The 19,598-nt window shown below is 54.3% G+C and overlaps 8 protein-coding genes across 11 annotated transcripts; 4 read left to right on the top strand and 4 right to left on the bottom strand.

The window, feature by feature from the left end:
• Nucleotides 1-1,686: 1,686 nt before the first annotated feature.
• Nucleotides 1,687-4,058, bottom strand: UNG1_2 (uracil DNA glycosylase). Its single transcript, XM_007815551.2, has 2 exons — nt 3,108-4,058; nt 1,687-3,043 (listed from the first exon to the last, which is right to left on the bottom strand). The coding sequence occupies exons 1-2, from the start codon at nt 3,458-3,460 to the stop codon at nt 2,215-2,217; spliced, it is 1,182 nt and encodes a 393-aa protein (XP_007813742.1). The 5' UTR covers nt 3,461-4,058; the 3' UTR covers nt 1,687-2,214.
• A 286-nt stretch (nt 4,059-4,344) lies between these two features.
• HRD3_5 (ERAD-associated protein) lies at nt 4,345-7,453 on the top strand. 3 transcript variants are annotated; one of them, XM_066121814.1, is made up of 4 exons: nt 4,345-4,568; nt 4,637-4,792; nt 4,856-6,805; nt 6,866-7,453. In XM_066121814.1, the coding sequence occupies exons 1-4, from the start codon at nt 4,541-4,543 to the stop codon at nt 7,237-7,239; spliced, it is 2,508 nt and encodes an 835-aa protein (XP_065973431.1). In that variant the 5' UTR covers nt 4,345-4,540; the 3' UTR covers nt 7,240-7,453. The 3 variants fall into 3 exon arrangements, with proteins under 3 accessions (XP_065973431.1, XP_065973432.1, XP_065973433.1); XM_066121815.1 differs by having other exon boundaries at nt 4,347-4,568; nt 4,856-7,453; XM_066121816.1 differs by having other exon boundaries at nt 4,347-4,568; nt 4,637-6,805.
• A 953-nt stretch (nt 7,454-8,406) lies between these two features.
• HRD3_4 (ERAD-associated protein) lies at nt 8,407-8,854 on the top strand (the record flags this gene model as incomplete). The annotated part of the gene is made up of 3 exons (XM_066121813.1): nt 8,407-8,478; nt 8,536-8,664; nt 8,744-8,854. The coding sequence occupies 3 exons, from the start codon at nt 8,407-8,409 to the stop codon at nt 8,852-8,854; spliced, it is 312 nt and encodes a 103-aa protein (XP_065973430.1).
• A 481-nt stretch (nt 8,855-9,335) lies between these two features.
• On the bottom strand, nt 9,336-10,109 carry J3458_020005 (uncharacterized protein; the record flags this gene model as incomplete). The annotated part of the gene is made up of 2 exons (XM_066121812.1): nt 9,336-9,796; nt 9,866-10,109. The coding sequence occupies 2 exons, from the start codon at nt 10,107-10,109 to the stop codon at nt 9,336-9,338; spliced, it is 705 nt and encodes a 234-aa protein (XP_065973429.1).
• Nucleotides 10,110-10,591: 482 nt separating this feature from the next.
• On the top strand, nt 10,592-14,170 carry ALA1_8 (Alanine--tRNA ligase). 2 transcript variants are annotated; one of them, XM_007815548.2, is made up of 3 exons: nt 10,592-10,932; nt 11,121-13,729; nt 13,795-14,170. In XM_007815548.2, the coding sequence occupies exons 1-3, from the start codon at nt 10,614-10,616 to the stop codon at nt 13,963-13,965; spliced, it is 3,099 nt and encodes a 1,032-aa protein (XP_007813739.2). In that variant the 5' UTR covers nt 10,592-10,613; the 3' UTR covers nt 13,966-14,170. The 2 variants fall into 2 exon arrangements, with proteins under 2 accessions (XP_007813739.2, XP_065973428.1); XM_066121811.1 differs by having other exon boundaries at nt 10,592-13,729.
• A 62-nt stretch (nt 14,171-14,232) lies between these two features.
• J3458_020003 (uncharacterized protein) lies at nt 14,233-15,746 on the bottom strand (the record flags this gene model as incomplete). The annotated part of the gene is made up of 3 exons (XM_066121810.1): nt 14,233-14,442; nt 14,541-15,517; nt 15,587-15,746. The coding sequence occupies 3 exons, from the start codon at nt 15,744-15,746 to the stop codon at nt 14,233-14,235; spliced, it is 1,347 nt and encodes a 448-aa protein (XP_065973427.1).
• Nucleotides 15,747-15,915: 169 nt separating this feature from the next.
• Nucleotides 15,916-17,620, top strand: cys12_4 (Cysteine synthase 2). The gene has a single exon (XM_007815546.2). It carries the CDS (start codon nt 16,241-16,243, stop codon nt 17,573-17,575), a length of 1,335 nt encoding a protein of 444 aa, XP_007813737.1. The 5' UTR covers nt 15,916-16,240; the 3' UTR covers nt 17,576-17,620.
• Nucleotides 17,621-18,093: 473 nt separating this feature from the next.
• Nucleotides 18,094-19,283, bottom strand: tfs1_3 (transcription elongation factor TFIIS; the record flags this gene model as incomplete). The annotated part of the gene is made up of 3 exons (XM_066121809.1): nt 18,094-18,102; nt 18,168-18,926; nt 19,149-19,283. The coding sequence occupies 3 exons, from the start codon at nt 19,281-19,283 to the stop codon at nt 18,094-18,096; spliced, it is 903 nt and encodes a 300-aa protein (XP_065973426.1).
• Between the last annotated feature and the right edge of the window lie 315 nt (nt 19,284-19,598).

Below are 19,598 nucleotides of genomic sequence, written 5' to 3'. Positions count from 1 at the left end.
CTTGCTGGGGTTGCGGGTTGTTGCTGGTGTGGCAGCGGGTACCTACGGGGCGCAAAGCAAGTGGCGGACGAAGCGAAGTACATAGTAACTATTACCAGACCAGACAGACTTTCATGTCAACTTGTGCTAGTGTCTGTCTGGTGAGAGAGAACAGATGAAGAAGCGGGCCTCCACCATCTGCAGCGCCAGAGTTCAAAACCTCCTTCTTCCCAAGGGCTCAGGCCTCGCGATTTTGTCCACCAATTTTAGCAGCCTACGGCGTGTGCCCATTGCGTTCAACCATCATGTCGAATGTCGACGCTGCATTTCGCCTGCATCCCCATTCGTCACGGCCAACACAATCCCCCGACGTCGTATCCAGGAGACGCTTCGCTCCATGATGATACAATATAATAGTACATTACTCCGTACAAGAATAATATTGGAGAGTTGATACACTGCGACTCACTCCCACAAATAGATACAGCACCTCCGGTGGTTGCCCGACGCTTCCTGAGCCGACGCCTTGACGCCGTCATCGATTAGGCCCACCTCCCCTTTAATAGACCAAGTACCACGGAGTATTAGGCATTGCTTGTTTGGCTTGCGAGGAGAAGTAGAGGATCTGGTGGCCGCCGTCAATGCGCAAGGCCGATTCTGATGGCTCGCCTTGGCTGAACCGGGAGCCAACCGCTCTTTGCAATAAATGCCGTAAGTTACCAAGTTAGTATTGGTGACATGCCGAGTATGCACTGAACCTTGCCGACATCTGTTCACGCCTCACACTCCGATTCTCTCTGCTGTCGATAGTATCTCCGCCATCTCACGATGTCCAACATGATCGTGGAGCCTCTCTACCATAAATAGCCCTTGCCCTGCACACGCGGAGAGGCCATAGCTGCATTTATCAATGGCCATCCAGGACCGTACGTCATCTGCTTTACCAAAACCATCTTGCTCACCGCGCCTGCAGACCCCATCAATGTCATTGTCGACAAGTCCTGCCAGAGTTCACCGCGCGGTTGTGTCGCACCAGTTCCGTCCAAACTAGACTCATGTCCACCACCATTTCATCCGCCTCCCCGACGTGTACTCCATGTAACAACTCAGTAGTATATTTCTGTATTCCGTAGCTTTTCCCTGGATGAGGTCTGCCGCCCCAGTAGCAAGTTTTTACCCATGATAGGCGGGCGCCCAAGGTGATCCAATGTGGTTACTGTCGCTCCGGCGTGCCGGCATTGGTGGAGACGAAGCTTGTGCAATCCAGGGCTAGTTTGGTGTCTTTGACCCCTGACTGCAGACTAACCGGACATTTTTTTTTTGACTGCCAAACGTTCAACTGTTAAACAGGGTCGATAACGCCTTGTACGTGTCAGCTCCGTCTTGTCCTGTGTGCCACCTTATGCGCTTGAACTGCCTGCCAGGTGCTCAAGTAGCCGAAGGTGTGTCTGCATACGAATCTTTGACTATCCAGCTAACTGATGACGTGCAGCGTGTACACCAGGACAGCATACATCTCTGGACGAAGCTGATATGGCTTTGGCGCGGGGGCGCATTTCGCCGCTTCGATGATGCCCAACCCGACATCGAGCCGTTTGCAACAGCGCGTCCTGTCATGAGGCTAGTCGCTCTCGTATGCTCGCAAGACGTTGAAGATGCCAACGCACTTCATGCAGCCCTTTTGATCTGCGTTTGATTGGCCAAGCCATGCGGACTAGGCACTGCCGCGCATTAGGCTACGGTTTCGGCTGCAGGTGTGCATGAAGTAAGTTACTCCGCAAGTTCTTGGCTGGTGATCCATTGCCTCGGACACCTTTTGGCTGTAAGTCTCCATTGAAATGCTAAGAAAGACAGAGTGACATTCAAGAGACGCGATCCCGTCCTCAGATACCTTGAATTAAAAAAAAGAGTGTCACAATGATAGATGTCGTGGTTCGGTGTTTCGAATCATCGAATGCCCGTTCAAAGTCTGGCCCATCCGCCTCTTGTAGAGACAAATGGGCATCTGAAAGGACCATCTCTGGCAGGCTGATAGCCGTTAGGCATGTATGGAACAGGTGTTTGATTTCCATGCGCTCGAAATGCCAAGGCTGTAGCTATTCAATACATGATATCCTACAAAGGGTTGGGAATGCCTGGGAGCGAGTTTGAACAGCATCGGCACAGGACGCGTCCCCAGCAACCAGCTAGGCCACTCAGCTGTCCACACTCCCCATTCAACCAGTCTTGTCTTGTCTACTCTTCCTTCTTTACCACTTCTTCCGCTAATCGAAGAGCTTCCTCTAGCGCGGCCTCGTCCTCCGAATCCACATCATCCACATCCTCCTCTGTCTTGATAGTCTTGGTAACCTCAACTGCAGAAGATCCATTCACTTCCTTCACCTCGAATTTGACTTCCTCCTTTACCTCCTGCTTTACTTCTTCCTTTCCTTCTTCTTTTACTTCCACCTTGACCGACTCGGTCCCGTTGAGAGATGCACCAGCGACGGCGGCCGCAACAGCCTTGGTCGTGACCCCTGGCGACAACGCCCAGTCGATTTCGCCCTCATCGCCATACCGCTTGATTAGCCACTCATTGGCCTTCTTGAAGTGACCACAGTCAAAGAACCCCCTAGATGCGCTCAGCGGACTCGGGTGGACGCTCTGCAGAATCAAATGTCTCTGCTTGTCGACTTTCTGCACCCTCTTGCCGGCCGGCGTGCCCCACGCCATGAACACGACTCCCCGGGTACGTTTCTGAGCCACGAGATCAATGATCTTTTGCGTGAAGCGCTCCCAGCCACGGTTCGAATGCGAGTTCGCCTCGTGAGCTCGCACCGTCAAGCAGGTATTCAGCATCAGTACACCACGGTCAGCCCAAGGTGTAAGCAGACCGCCCCGATTGGGAGGCGGAACAAACGTGGGGTAGTCCTTCTTTAGCGCAATATACATGTTCTTGAGGGAAGGCGGTGCAGGCGTGGGAGGTCGCACGGAGAAGGCCAAGCCGTGCGCTTGTCTATCGTTGTGGTATGGATCTTGGCCGACGATGACGACCTTGACGTTGTGAAAGGGCGTGTGTCTCGACCTTTGTACAAGACTTTTAGATCATGGCTGCAAGGAGGGAAGCCGGGCAGACAGCACACACATACCAGGAATACACGTCCTCCTTTGGAGGGAACCACTTCCTCCCAGCATTCGTCTCCCGGTCCAGAAACTTCTTCAGCTCAAGAAACTCCTTGCTTGTAATGTCATCCTTTAAAAGCGCCAGCCAGCTGTCATGTAGCGTGTCAATCTCCAGCTTTAGAAGCTGCTTCTGCTCGGCCGTCAGGCCAGCCAGCCATTTCTGCTTGTCGAACTTGACGGATGGAGAGGCGGGAGTAGAGACAGTCCCCCCGGCGGGCTTTGGTGCGCTGAAGAAGGAGGCGATGGAGCCGTTGGCCTTGGGCTTCTTGCTGTCGACTCCGTTTGTCAGGGACTCGCCCTTGCGTTTGAGCGTGGACATGGTCTGAAGATGTGCGAGGGGCCAGCGAGCTGGGAGGGCTCGGGCTTGGAGGAGGCGACGGAGGGTGATTATGAGAGTCGTTTTTAGCTTGATTTTGGGTTATAAGTACAATAAAATACGACTTGGTATGTTAGAGACGCAGCTCCGCGTTAAATCTGTAGCTTTGGAGGAATTGGGCGGGTGGATGCTGCAGAATTGTCGTTTGACGATCGGGACGGAGTTTCTGGCCGCGCGTGGGAGACGCGGATTTTCGGGGCTGGAAGTGCTGGTTTACGCGACTGAGACCGTTGGGACGGACCCCGGGGCAGGCGGGTGCAGCCACCGCCACAGGGGGTTGAGGTGCTGAGAGGGTGGAGATGGGGGGTTGGCCAATGGGTGACGATGGGATCAATTGAGATGTTCTTGGGCTCAAGGGTGTCTCGCCTGTGTGAAGTTCTTAATACTGTGCCTTGTTGCCTAGGTAGTAGGTCGTGTGATGAGTTTGATTGCGTGCCATGCTTCCTCCTGACTTCTAGTCTGCAGAAGAATTGATGTGGCGTTAACGTAACAGGTTGTCGCTGGCTTGGAGTGTGAAGTTGTGGATAGCTGCGAGAGGGCGTGAGCGTCGGGATGCAAGCTCGGTGTTGCGCGAAACACAAGCACTATCGCATGTCGCCTGCAAAACAATATCCAACTACCTTCGCTCCGCAAATCGGTGAAACATTTGCTAGACGAATCAAAGTGCTTTATTACAATATGCACAGCTTACGCACTCGGCCGGCATGGAACAGTCAGCCTAGTGTCTAGCCACAAAGGTGAGGGCACGCGGTCGACCAAACCACTGGTGTTAGTCAGCCTTTATACCACCCCGCCTCCGCTGCGAGCCGGCAACCCCCCTGTCACCCTTCGATCTGATTCGAGGGAGACTGGTGTGCGATGAGAGAAGTGGACAGCTTGTATTAGCTCTGGACCGACAGCTTCGAGGCCACCTTTTTGCCAACGTCAACCCTCATCGCATCGCCACCTTGCCCAATCCCGTGAGTTGGACTCGCTATGCTTTGCATCCGATCATCAATTTCTGGCACATAGCATTTGCCTAACATGAGGAGCTCAGCCATATGGCTTCTTCGTAAGTCGCTTTGCCATTGTGTCCGTTATTGCACCTGCCACCAGCTTGCTCACATGTCTTCTTGGCAGTGCTTCCGCAGGCCGCTTTTGTTCTGGGAACGAACGCGCAATATTATAAAGATAACCATGGGGAAAACACGCCATGGAGGGAACCGAAGAACCATGGACTTGGTCCCAAGACAGATGTTGAGACGGAGCATGTCCAACCGCCGGTTCGGCAACCAGGTTTGTCCACGAATCCCCGACATATTTATGCCGACGACTGTTCAAGTCATTGACTCAGCATAGGAGCCGAATTCGTCGACGCTGCGCTATCCCAACTGAGTAAAGCATCGCGATCATCGCAACACCGAAGACAGCAGTCATCCGGCATAGTCGGAACCGTTGTCCGATACATCCTAAACACCCTCCCTACAGGACCCGCGACGGCCCCCTCACAGGAGCAGCAACAGCAATCAAAGTCCGCCGCAACCGGCCCTCTCGCAAAGGCTGTTAATTTGTTGGAAAAGGCCGCATACCAGAACAATTCCGATGCCCTATATCTACTAGCAGAATTGAATTTCTTTGGAAACCACAGCCATACGAGAGACCTTCACGCCGCATATAATTATTACAACCACCTGGCCAGCTCTTATGGCAACACGACTGCGCAATATATGCTGGGGCTCTTCCATTCAACGGGTCTTGGTGACGTAGTTCCGCGAGATCAGGCCAAGGCCCTGCTTTACTACACGTTTGCAGCTCTCCGCGGCGATACTCGGGCCGCCATGGCTACCGCTTTCAGGCATCACATTGGCATTGGAGCTTCCAAGAGCTGTGAAGTAGCGGTTAAATATTACAAGCGCGTGGCCGACAAGGCCATTCAATGGCACCGATCTGGCCCCCCCGGCGGCGTGACCTGGATTTACCAAGGATGGCGAATTGCGGACGACCACGGCGGTGTTTACGGCGAGGGCGCTAGCGCGGCAAGCTCTGGACTGAACGCACGTAAGGTGAGCGTACACTCTGATGCGAACGCTGCCATTAGCGACGTTATCGAATACCTGGACCTCATGTCGCAAAAAGGCGACATTAAAGCCTCTCTGAATCTGGGGAGAATATTTTACGACGGACAGAGGGGACTCGAACACGACTATGGCCTTGCAAAGAAATACTTCTTTTTGGTTGCCTCTAGATACTGGAAAAGAGACGGTACGCTTGTGGATAACGCAAAGCCGGGCACCGATAAAATCGCTGCCAAAGCAGCGGGCTTCATCGGTCGCATGTACTTGCGAGGAGAAGGCCTGCCGCAAAATTTTGAAAGAGCTAAAGTATGGTTCGAGCGAGGGACCAAGCTCAACGACGCCCAGTCGCAGTATGGGATGGGTTTGATATTACTAAACGGCCTAGGCGTCAAGGAGAACGTCCAGCGGGCTTCGGAGCTTTTCCAACTTGCAGCAGCGGCAGACTATGCCCCAGCTCAGGTTGAGATTGGGCGACTGTACCTTGATCAAGGCGAAGCCGAGGACCTGCGAGTGGCAAGCAACTTCTTCGAACTCGCGGCTAGATATGGAAACATTGAAGCCCATTACTATCTGGCGGAAATGATATATAATGGTGTAGGGCGCGAAAAGGCCTGCAATATGGCCTTGGGCTACTACAAGAATGTTGCAGAGAAGGCAGAGCCGCTGGTCTCATCGTGGGCAGATGCAAATGACGCCTATGATGCTGGGGACTATGAAGTGGCCTTCCTTGAATATCTAATGGCAGCTGAGCAGGGCTATGAGAGAGCACAAAACAATGTGGCTTACATGTTGGACATGGCCGAGTCGGAGAAGAAATCGTTGTGGCTGGGCAGGTCACATACCAAAGGAACTCTCCTAAACAACCCAAGTCTAGCTCTTATCCACTGGACCCGATCATCGAAACAGGCCAACATCGACTCGTTGGTCAAGATGGGTGACTATTACTTCTATGGTATCGGCACCAAAGCTGATGTTGGCAAGGCTGTGCAGTGCTATACCGGAGCGTCGGAGTACTCGCAAAGTGCCCAAGCCCTGTTCAATCTCGGATGGATGCATGAGAACGGTATTGGCCTTGAGCAAGATTTCCACTTGGCCAAGAGATTCTATGACCAAGCACTGGAGGTGAACGAGGAGGCATACCTCCCTGTAACGCTGAGCCTTCTTAAGCTTCGAATTCGAAGTGCCTGGAACACGATTACACATGGTGACGTTCATTCCATCCAGGACGAACCCAGTGAGTATAAGTATTGTCCCGCAATCTCAGTCTTTTGTTCGGGCTAACATGTGTCTGCAGGCAAAAGCAAAGACTGGTCACTAGCAGAGTGGATCGCCAACTTTATGAAAGACGACCAATACTACGACGACGAAGCACTGTACGGGGATTACATGGATGATGATACTCTGGATGTCGGAGATGATGACTACCTTGACGCGGGCGGTGTTGTAGAAAGCATCCTCATTGTTGGCATCACCTTTTCTCTGGTGTTGCTTCTGTGGTACCGACAGAGAATGCAGCAAGCTCACGCACAAGCGGAGGAAGCGAGGCGACATGGTCAAGCTCAGGGCCAGGGCCAGCAACCGCAACAACCGGTTCCAGGGCCGGCTGGGAATCCCGCAAACCGGTTTGATGGGTTTGGCGGGTGGGCTGCTGGGGGGATGGGCTTATAAATACTTTGGACACGTGTATATAGACTATGACTGGGGCGGGCGTTTGGGCAGCATTTCAGCGATGATTCGATGACATTCGTAGAGAATTCATTGGATGGCCATTGAGCCGTCGTACGGACTTTTTGCCATTTTGGGAGTAAATCGTATAAGCATGCTGAAATGTGTCCGTATAGTGAAGATGTCACGGTGGTCTCGCAGCCCCGTCATTGGTAGGCCCTGTGATGGTAGAAGATGTTGGCAGTAGCTGCCGACTTTTCCGAAGGTTCAATGTTCGTTTCACCATGGCGGACGGATGCCAAGCCGAGTTGCGGATTAGATCAATTGATCGTTCATTACTCCGCAAGGCACCAAATATTCTGGGCATGTGTGTAACGGGACATGTGCAAGAAGTGCGAGGTGTTTGAGTGAAGCATTCTTCCCAAATTGGTGGACGGCGACGGTCAGGGCCTGGCCGAGAGGGTGATGACATGGCCCTCAGGGGAGTGACAGCCACGCAAATAGACCATGCATGGTGTTGGCATATACTATGGCATCGCGCCCTTCGGGGCGACTTGGATAATCAGCTGCCATTTGCAGCAATCCATGGCAGTCTGTGATTAGAATGCCGAACAACATGCAAGGTGCTGAAGCTCGGATTTAGTACGTACCTGCCAAGTGCCAAAGGCACGTACGTCAGACACTTGCACGCTTCCGTGTTCCAAGGGGCCAGTGGTCGGCCGTCCGCTGACACGTCAAAATCTGGCACCTGGGGCCAACCAAGTGGCCCGACGCTCCAGATGTCTCTGCATTGAGCACGGCAGCCACGACCTGAATTGCGGCCCGCCCCATCAATTCTGCTGTTGCCAAGGGTGAAACACGACACCTCACATCTCTGTGACTTGGGGTGCCGCAGGACACAAGTGACGGACAAAAGCCCACACACAGCCACCACGGGGTTGCTGTGCTGCCGGTGGCCATTACAATCCCTCCGCTCTGTTTTAAACCGGAACTTGCCATCACTCTTTTCTTCTTTGCTATTTCGTCCGGCCCCTTGCGTCGAAACCGTTTATCTACGCCGCACCGTCACTGACGAAAAAAACACAGCTCCCTTGATTACACGACCCTTTTTTTTATTTTCTCGCGCGGGACGCAACATCCATAGTCGGACACATCGACGAAGCCACGACCATGGCGGTGGCTGCGAGAGATGTGATTTACACAAATGGGGACTACATATACGTCCCGTGGTGGCATACCAAGGTGAGCCTTCCCGTCGCCGGTGTACAACTTGTCGCATCATGTTAATTCCCCATATAGACCGGCATCATTGTGCGATGGGTGATTTTCCTCGTCATCTTCGTGCTCATCATGGGCTACCTCATAGGAGGGTACTACCACGCCAAGGCGCGCATTCGAAAGGGCCTCGAGCCACTAGCCTATCACAGAGTACGCACCCCTCGTCGCGACATACGCGGTCCCCTTCACCCCCCGAGGACGAAAAAGAATAATACTTACCCAGTCGCAGTGTCTTGTTAGCGTCGTTCCCATCAATCGACCTACCAGGAGCAGTGGCCCCAGCATCAATACGGCTACTACCCGCCCCAGCAAAACGGCTACCAAAACGTCTACCCCATGAACGACATGCCTCTGCCGGCGTATGATCCCAACCGTCCGCCCATGTACTCCGGTCCGCCGGGAGGTTCCAAGGTCGATCCTTCGCAGACCAGGGCGTCGACGCATAGGATGCCGGAGAGTAACCCTGCGCCCGAGTATGCGCCTCCTACTCGGTAGTTTGGCTTTTTTGCCGGATTTGACATATGTCTTGTTGTTTGTTGCTGTGGCTACTGCTGGGCAATAATGCCGTCTTTTGTGGCAGACTTGGCAAGAGAAATGCTGGTAGATTGAATATGCTGGGTGTAGCGTTCGGTTTCTGTGCTTTGGCATCAGCGGATTGGAATACTCAGATACTCGGCACGGATATTGGCTAGATTACGGTTTGAATTTCTGAACTGCACGCCAACATTAATCGTTACTGAGTATATATTGTACACACATAATATAAGCACCAAAACACCTTGCATCCAATATTAGAAAAAAGGGGAAAAGACAGACCGGTATCAATCCATGTCCATTGCTTCACCGTCCTCACCGTAGCTGGCACCGGTAGTAGTGGTTGCGGCACCCTTCTGCTCGAGTTTCTGCTTCTCTCTCATTCGCTGCCTGGCCTCTAGAACAGCCCTCCGTACACTATCCTCCTCTTGCGGCACTGACAACGACGTCGGATCCTTGTACAGGACTAGCTGCATGCCTGCGAGCTCTCCGTCGCGATTTGCCAGGACCTGTTTGGGGATACGGGTTTCACGAAGGTGTTTCTCGATGTCGGGTAAGAAGACGAGTTTTCCTTCCTCGTCCTCGCTTTCGGATGAGAGCTCGTCGTCTAAGTTGTAGATGTATACTTTATGTTTAGAGTCATCTAGTTCCATGTGTTCGGAGGGCTGGGAGGTAGATGGGGTTGCGCGAGTTGCGCTGGGTTGATGAGGTGTTTCAACGGGAACGTAGAGCTTATTGCCGGATTGTTCTGTGAGATTACCCCATGTTAGATAAAAGCCAGAAAGAAAAATGGATGGAGTTGGAATTTCTTCCATACCTAAATTAAGCAGACTTAAGCGCTTCGAAAGTCGTTGATTGTCTTGTGTCTCTGCTTTCCTCTTGCCTAGAGTCGAGGGTGGTTGCGCATGCATGGTGGTGTCGCTGGCGGGCGCTGGAGTGCTGACGCCGCTCCCCTGAGGCAGCAAGCTTGTAGTGCCGTTGACGCCTGGGGCCAGGTGGGCTTCGGTGGGCACGGCGAACTGGGGCGGGAACAAGTGAGCTGGGCCCCCCTGAACCATCATCCTGATCTCAAGTGCTGCCTCAACGGTTGGAGCTCGAAAAACGACTTTGCGATTTCTTCACCTCCTCCTGCGCAAGCGCGACGCCGCGTCGCAGAGTCAGATTTGCATCTACACCGCACACCGCTCTCGACCGGCCGGCCGATGTGGAAATCTGGTTCCCGGGGACGTGCAAGCAGCAACAGGTAGGGTGCCGCTGCAGGTTGCGCCTTGGTGAACCCGGCGAGTTTTGCTCGGTACTTTTACGACTTTGCTGGATGGGTTGCGGGAGCGTCGTCTGGATTAGGACGATACCGACCGAGGGTGACGGGGGCTGGGGAGCGTCAAGTCTGCGTAATTGGGCTTGTCGTGAGCAGACCAACGTCGCGCTGCCTGCGTCTCTGGATTGCTTCGACAACTGACTGACTGATTGATTGATTGATCGGGCAGATGCGGGCTATTGGGAGCTGCGGCTTCGGCCTTGGTGGTGGTGGTGGTGGTGGCTGCGGGACTCGAGCTGTTGGACAGATGGTGACTGTGACGGCGACTGCGACGGCGGCGGGTGCAGGCGCTGCCGGTCCCTTTGTACCTTTGGCCCCTTCCGCATCCGCCTTGACTCATTCTTGTAGAAGTTTCTACAAAGCCCACCCGCAGCTCTGCCGAGTCCGCACTTTGAGATTCCACACGTTACGCGCGACACGCTCGGCATCACTGCACACTCCCGCCGTTGCAATTTCTGACCAGCGCCGATTATCATCTTCGTCCAACATGAGCGAGCTCAAATGGCCGTCTGCGCTGGTGCGCGAGGCCTTTTTTGACTATATGCGGCAGCGGGGTCATACAATAGGTATGCAAAATTGCCCCTCCTTCATCTGGCCCAGATGGCTGTCGTCCAAGAGGGTTCGCCACACGGTCAAATGCCAGCCGAGATGAACAAGGACTCGTGTCGAGACTTTTTTTCAATACGACGTTTGAATACTTTCTTCATATGAATACGTCGTTCGAAAAAGCTTCATGCTAACCAACGCCATGCAGTGCCTTCTGGTTCTGTCGTTCCCTACGATGACCCCACCTTGCTCTTCACCAACGCTGGCATGAACCAGTTCAAGCCCATCTTCCTCGGCACCATTAACCAGTCCGATCCCATGGCCAACCTCAAGCGTGCCGCCGACACCCAAAAAGTCATCCGTGCGGGCGGTAAGCACAACGATCTCGACGATGTCGGCAAGGACAGCTACCACCACACCTTCTTCGAGATGTTGGGCAACTGGTCCTTTGGCGACTACTTCAAGAAGGAGGCTATTGAGATGGCCTGGGAGATTCTTACAAAGGTCTATGGACTCGACCCTAAACGACTATATGCGACCTACTTCGAGGGTAATAAGGAGCTTGGCCTGCCCCCGGACGACGAGGCTAAGCAGTTATGGCTGGACATCGGCATGCCCGAGGATCAGATCGTTCCTGGAGATATGAAGGACAACTTTTGGGAAATGGGTGACCAGGGTCCTTGCGGTCCCTCCAGTGAGATTCATTACGACAAAATTGGTGGACGAAATGCGGCGCACATTGTCAACAAGGATGACCCCATGGTTGTGGAGATTTGGAACCTCGTTTTCATGCAGTTTGATCGCCAAAAAGATGGCAGCCTGAAGCCTTTGCCCGCAAAGCACATTGACACGGGTATGGGTTTCGAGCGAATGGTCTCCGCGCTCCAGGAGACCGACTCCAACTATGCCACGGACTGCTTCACCCCTCTATTTAAGCAGATTGAGGAAGTCACTGGCGTAAGACCGTACTCAGATAAGTACGGCAAGGACGATGCTGATGGCATTGATACCGCCTACCGAGTGATTGCAGATCACATCCGAACTCTTTCCTTTGCAATTACAGACGGTGCCGTTCCCAACAGCGACGGCCGCGGCTACGTTATCCGACGAATTCTCAGAAGAGGTGTACGATATGCGCGCAAGTACCTTAAGGCCGAAATCGGCAGCTTCTTTTCCAAAATCCTTCCCGCTCTCGTTTCTCACATGGGAGATCAGTTTCCCGAGCTCGTTAAGAAGCAGCTGGATATCAAGGAAATTCTTGATGAGGAAGAGGAGGCCTTCGCACGCACGCTGGACCGTGGCGAGGCCCAGTTCGAAAAGTATGCGGCCAAGGCGGCCAAAAATGGCGTCAAGAAGCTTGATGGTGATGTTGTCTGGCGCTTGTATGATACCTTTGGTTTCCCCGTTGATTTGACCCAGATTATGGCCGAGGAGCGTGGTCTTGAGATCGATGAGAATGAAGTCAGCGTTGCCAGGGAGAAGGCCCGCGAAGCAAGCAAAGCTGTCAAGGCGTCCGTTGACACCTTTGCCAAACTTGATGTTCACCAGATCGCCCAGCTTGACCAGCAAAAGGTTGCTCGAACAGACGACGATGCAAAGTTTGTGAAGGGGGACAGCAAGGGCAAGGTTCAGCTTATCTTTGATGGAAAGACCTTCCACAACTCTACCAAAGAGTTGCCAAAAAATACTGCCATCGGTATTCTGCTGGACAAGACCAACTTCTATGCTGAATCTGGTGGCCAAGTCGCCGACACTGGCCGAATTGTGATTGACGACGTTGTTGAATTCAAGGTCATGGATGTTCAAAATTATGGTGGCTTCATTCTACACAGCGGTTACATTGAGTACGGTGCGTTGTCGTCAGGCGATGAGGTTATTTGCGAGTACGACGAACTTCGCCGTTCGCCCATCCGCAACAACCACACCGGAACGCACGTGCTGAATCACTCCCTACGAGAGGTTCTCGGGGACGACATCAACCAGAAAGGTTCCTTGGTGGACAATGAGAAGTTGCGTTTCGACTTCTCACACAAGAGCCAGGTCAAGATTGAGGAGCTTCGCAAGATTGAAACCCTCAGCAACGAATACATCCGCCGCAACTCAAAGATCTTCTCTAAAGACGTGGATCTAGATCTCGCGCGCCAGATCGAGGGAGTCCGTGCCGTCTTTGGCGAAACGTACCCCAACCCTGTGAGGGTCGTCTCCATTGGCATGGACGTGGACACCATGCTCAAGGACCCCAAGAAGCAGGAGTGGCGTCAATACAGTGTCGAATTTTGCGGCGGTACCCACGTCGAGCAGACCGGGCTGATTAAGGACCTTATCCTGGTCGAAGAGAGCGGCATTGCCAAGGGTATCCGCCGCATTATTGCCTACACTGGCGATGCGGCGCATCAAGTACAGCGCGAGGCGGCCGAGTTCTCCAAGAAGCTAGATGTCCTCGAAGCCATGCCCTTTGGCCCTGCGAAGGACGCCCAAACCAAGGTCATTTCACAGGAGCTCAGCCAGCTCGTCATTTCTACCCTTGCCAAGGACGAGCTCAACACACGCTTCCAGAAGATTGCGACGTCTGTCGTCGCCGAGCAGAAGAAACGCCAGAAGGCCGAGGCCGGTGCGGCTGTAGGCTGCGTCGTCAAGCACTTTGAGGAGAAGAAGGAAGCCGACTATTTCGTCGGCCGTCTCCCCATCAGTGCCAACGCCAAGGCTCTGACAGAAGTGTTCAAGCACTTCCAGGCCAAGGACAAGACCAAGTCCGTGTATGTTTTCGGAGGCAGTCAGGAAGAAGGTGCCGTTGTGCACGGCGTCTATGTCGGATCCGTAAGTTCTCTTACTCATTCACCATATGATTTTGATGATTAACGTTTTTTGTCTCTTTCCCTCAGGGCCTTGCATCCAAGGGTGTCACCGCCGAGCAATGGGCGTCGGTGGTATCAGACGTCGTAGGCGGCCGGTCAGGTGGTAAAGAGCCCACGCGCCAGGGCCAGGGCACGAAACCCGAGAAGATTGATGATGCGGTCGAAGCAGCAAGGAAATGGCTCGAAGAAAAGCTCTAAAGCATTGTATATAGGTGTTGTGGGTGTTGTGGTTTATGGGAACCGTGGGAGCCTATGTATTTAACAACGGCATGGATGGATGAGTGACTTGGTACAAGGGACATGGTAAATACCAATCAAGATTTATGTGAATTTTTTCTTTATTTCATTTTTCGTCGTGTAACAATGGCACGATTTGAAACGATGGAATAGGTTCTATTTACCTTGCGTAGGTGTCGGGTATGCGTCTCGGTCTATGATACATATATACAGCTGTCTATTCACACACTAGACGGTGACTAGAACACTAGCATTCTTGTAGTACGTCAACAGGGGATTCTCGCCGCTCCTCGTCTCCGTGTCCTCCACGTACGCCCAGCGCCGCATGAAGTCGCCGTGGGTCATGACGCGCGTGAGCTTGCCCGTGATGGCGCGGTACATGGCCTCTGTGACGCGAAAGTCTGTTGGGAACAAGATGTCAAAGTAGCCTTGGTGGACCTGGGACAGTGTCAGCAGCACACGGGCAGGGCATATCAAAGAGAAGAAGGGACATGGTTCCTGCTTTGGAATCAGGGTCCCTGGCGGGTTGTACGTACCAGCGGCGTTGTGACGGGCACCATTCTCCGATGATACCTCGTCTGCACAACGGGAGCGTTCAGCCCCTTGACGGCCTGCGGAAGCCAGTCAAAGTCTGAGGTGAGCAGCTTGTGGGCCGGAAAGTACTTTTCCAGCACGTCGAAGAACTGCATCAGGCGGGTGGGAATGTACTCGGCCTCGGAGAGGTTGGCGGCAAAGGGCATCCTGGTGGACAGCCACTTGAGCGCAGGGTTCGTGGGGTACGGACGCGGATAGCTGCCCCCCGTAGCGGCGTGGCGTACGCGGAAGAAGCGCGCGGCCACGGGGTCCAGGTCGTGGACGTAGAACTCGTAGAAGTCGCCGTCGCCGTCGATGAGCACGTGTCCCTGGAGCGGCTCCTCCGTGGCGACGTCGTACCGGATGCAGTCGTGGGAGAAGTTGTCAAAGACCTCCATGGCGAGGAAGAAGCACGGCGAGGGGACGTACTGGTCCCATCCGAAGATGGAGCGGTTGACAATGTCCACCTTGTCCGTGTGGCCGCGCGACTCGGCCGTCGACAGGAGGTGCTTGTTCTGGAGGGAGGCGAGGTTGGTGGAGATCTCAATGATGTTGTACCGCGTGCGGGCGTACACTTGGGGGTCTACTTCGCGGATGTAGTCGAGTATGTTGAGCATGAGGGTGCCTCTGCCGGCGCCCATTTCGTAGATGAGCAGGTCGTCGTAGGGGTAGGTGGTTAGGCGGTAGTTGGTGACGAGGTAGCGGGCGATGGCCTCGCCGTAGTATGGACGGAAGAGCTCCGTGGGCGTGTGCCACAGCTGGCGGGTTGGGTTCTCGCCTTCGACGTCGTCGAGGTGGTCTTCAAAGGAGGTGTAGCGGCGGCCGAGCTCGGACTGGAAGGCAAGGTCGTCGCGGAGAGTGGTGAAGTCGAAAGGTTCACCCGGGGAGAAGATGACGGCTTGCTTGGAAAAGTACCCATAGGAAGGGTTGTATAAGCTGTCTAATTCATAATTGTTAGCAACGTACGAATACGTAAAGTTTGCGGCGGGAAAATACAACGCGTGCTTACCGTCGATAAAGTCACGGAGGAGCATCTTGACTTTTCTAGGCCGCTCCTTGCGCCTCTTCAGCTCCGACATGGAAATATACGGGTACTGCGCGAACTCCTCCCGTCTGTCTTCGGGTAGGAGGTTCGTTCTCTGCTGCCATCGACTTTCATTTGACTTCATGCCACGGTCTCGGGAGGCTCGCGTAGCGTACGAACTCGTCTGCTGGTGGTGCTGGTGCCGGTAGCTGCTTGTGGTGGCCGCAGGCAATCCACGGCGCAATTGATGCACCCGCGCTTGGCATCCTGCGGGACGATTGCAAAACAGCTGCCGGAAGAGCTGGGCCACGATGGGGGAGTCCATGGCTGGCGAGATGCAGGTTGAGCTCTCGTGATGCTCTCGTGACGGTAGCCAGGGTTTGTCGATACTAATTCGTCTCTGGCTGATTTGAGAAAGCTCCAAGATTGAGTGGGTCCTGAGCACCTTGTTCCAGCGTCTGAGTGGCTGCCCTGTTGCCTTCCCACGGAACTCATAAACCTTCTTGATGCCAATTCTCATGAAATCAGATTTGTTCAGGCACACACCACAAAATTTGATAGAAGAACAACCTCTCGACGCAAATTCGAGCCCTAGGCGCATTTCCGGATCTTTTGAAATGACTTCATGACCTGCAAGCCATGTCACTAAGTGATCATCCCAGGGCCTACGGCTCCGCAGCCGTTGCATTGGCCTTCGGGGCAGGCATCCTCGTCACACTCGGCTTCAAAGACTTATACCCCGATCTAGAGTACCGCTATCAGCACACGCGCCGCCCCTCACAAGCTCGTCCCGGCGACCGTCGACGAAGCAGCTTATTCTGGGGCCAGCCTCTCAAACTAGAAGACCACGAGTCGCAACCGCCGTCTCCGAGCCGCGGGGAGCCCGGGGCCGGGGCCGGCATCGCAGCATGCATCGGCAACACGCCGCTCATTGAAATCGAGTCGCTGTCCAAAGCAACGGGGCGCGTCATCCTCGCCAAGGCCGAGTTCCTCAACGGGGCCGGGAACAGCCCCAAGGACCGCGTGGCGCTGAACATGATCCAGGAAGCCGAAAAGGCCGGCCTGCTCGTGCCTCACCGCGGCGACACCATCTACGAGGGCACAGTTGGCAGCACGGGCATCTCGCTGGCCACGCTGGCCCGCGCGAGGGGCTACAAGGCACACATATGCATGCCCGACGACCAGGCCCTCGAGAAGTCCGACCTGCTTCACCACCTCGGTGCCACTGTCGAGCGCGTCGCCGTCGCACCCATCACCAGCCCAGACCACTTTGTCAACCTTGCTCGTCGCCGGGCAGACGCTCACACGGCCAACTCCACGGACGGGAGCAGGGGGTTCTTTGCGAACCAGTTTGAGAGCGAGGCCAACTGGCACGCGCACCTCAACACCACGGGGCCCGAAATCTGGAACCAGACAGGCGGCGACCTCGACGCGTTTGTTGCCGGCGCCGGGACGGGAGGCACCGTGGCCGGCGTGGCCCGGTACTTGAAGCTCGGTGCCAAAGCAAGCACCGTCAAAATCGTGCTGGCGGACCCCCAGGGCAGCGGCCTGTTCAACAAGGTGAAGCACGGCGTCATGTACTCCAACACTGAGAAGGAGGGCACCCGCCGCCGGCAACAGGTCGATTCCATGGTGGAGGGAATCGGCATCAACCGCGTGACGGAGAACTTTGAGGCGGGGAGGGATCTGATCGACGACGCGGTCAAGGTGACGGACGAGCAGGCGTGCCGTATGGCCAGGTGGCTGGTCGAGAATGACGGCATATTTGTCGGGAGCAGCAGCAGCGTGAACTGCGTGGCCGCCGTGGTTACGGCCATGGGGCTACCGGAGGGCAGCAGGATTGTTACGGTGCTTTGCGATTCGGGCACGAGACATTTGAGTAAGTTTTGGAAGAGGATCAAGGAAATGGGGCTGGAGGATGAGGAGGCTTCGGATCTGTTTGACGGGCTGGGTATAACAAGGCAGCGGAAGTGAGAACACGACACCTTTATTCATAATATGATACCAAGAAGAACCACACCCGAATAATGCCGTCAGTGTCACGATAGATTCGGTAACGGTCGCCCTGTAGCACAGCCAGGCATTTGTATAATCTACGCACTGATTGTATCCTTTCAGCAAGAGCAACTCTCCATGCGTCTCACAGGTCCCTGGTCCGGGCTGTTCCTCCGACTTCTCTGGACTCTCCTCACTAGATTGTTGAATCTAGGCTCGCGCGCTCCATCGTGTACAAAGAAAAATGTAAAAGAGGGAGAAGAAAAAATTGTGTCTGACCTGGTGTATTAGCAAACCTGTAACTCCCGTCCTAATTATATCGTCGTCTTGCAGACGGCCCAACCCGCACTCCTAAATGCAAACCAACACCCGGAAAACTGTAGAACGAATAGAAACGCTAGCCTCTCCTAACCTTTTTCACCTCACGTGCTTTGCGTCCCCTGTAGAATAGTAAATGTTATACAGCCAAAGTGAGATTTTTTCTTCGTGGTCTGTGTTTAAGAGAACTAGTCGCAAAATGTCAGCAATAGGGACGAACCTGACTGGGAGCTTGGTTTGCAGCCCGACATACCTTCCACCTGTGGCCGCAGTTCATGCACTCGCAAAACGTCGTCATCGGTTCATCTGCGCTTCTGGTCTGAGCCTGCGTGTAGCTGACCTTCTTCATCTTGCAACGGCTACATTCCAAACTATCGCTGATGCTCTTCTCGGCCATGGGGACCTGGGCCCTCTTCATATTCTCCTTCTCCAGCTCAATCTCCTTCTTGCGCTGGTCTTCACTCTTGAGTTCTTCGTCGGTCATCTTGGCGAACTTTTCGGGTAGTATGTCTCCCGACATGACACGTTTGCCGAGGTCCTTGTTCGACTTTGTCTTGAGATTCGCAAAGAGGGATCTTATCTTCTTCTTGTATCCCTCACCTTCGTCTTCCTTGAACTCGACGAAGACGGCATGTTCCACGGCAACAGCCCTGGCGATGACATCATCCGAAGACTCGGTCGACCGATACGCAAGACCATTGTAGATGAGTCCAATGCACCTGTCTCGGACGCCCGAGCTGGTTCGCTTGAGCTCAACGCCGTCGGCAGTAAAGCTACGCTTCTCGGGGTCGCCCGTGAAGGCCCTCTTGGCACCGGCGGCAGAGCCAGCTTGCGGAACTGGAGACGAGGCCGGCGCCGCAGCCGGTGAGCCCATCTTTGGCCGCTGCGCCCTTGAGGCCTTCTCTTGTTCGACGAGCTTCTTCCACTTGATGACGAGTTCGGCGGCTGATCTTGCAATTTCCTTGTTGGGGTTTGCTCGAAGCTTTGCGACGAAAACACCGGCCTTTGTAGCCTGTTGAAAGCGACGTTAGAGATCTGGATAGGAAAAGGAGGTAAGGACGGCCACAGAGCGGTGGGCCAATGTTGGACAAGATGATGTGATGCGCCCGCACGAAGCTCCCATGGTGTATGAGGGTTTGATGTAAGCAAGGCATGACGTCGTGACAAGTCATCCCACGACATCTGCATCCTCCGTGTCCTCAACTCGCAAGGCAAGAAAGCGCTGAAAACGTACCCTCAGCATCTCCTCTGTAGGCTTGGCATCCTTTTTTAGCGATTCCAGCAACTTGATGGCGTTCTCGGGCGGTTCGTTGGCAGCAACCGACTTCGTCAGCGCTTTTACACGCGACTCAAGCTCTCGTTGATCCATGGCGACTACGACGATGGCCGACAGCAATGCGCAGCGACGATGAGCCGTGTGTGGTCGGAAGGTGGTCGTTAGGTTTCTTAGGCTCAAAGGTGGCTTTGCTCGCGACCGGAGTTGGGCAGATGGTGCCGTGGGGTGGGAACAAATGTCTTCGGCGTTTGATCGCGTGAGATTCTAGGGACCGTGTGTGGTGTCTTCACCCTACTTCACCCCCGTGCCACCCCCCTTGCCCGGCCAGTTACGACGTTGACGCGGCCGACGTTTAGCCGATCATGTTGTGCGCGGCATGTGGGGCTACCCGGGACCATGTGCCTTCCT

The sequence above is a fragment of the Metarhizium acridum genome, assembly GCF_019434415.1.
Source record: "Metarhizium acridum strain ARSEF 324 chromosome Unknown scaffold_568, whole genome shotgun sequence".
NCBI lineage: Eukaryota > Fungi > Ascomycota > Sordariomycetes > Hypocreales > Clavicipitaceae > Metarhizium > Metarhizium acridum.
This window is presented reverse-complemented; position numbering and strand designations above follow the sequence as displayed.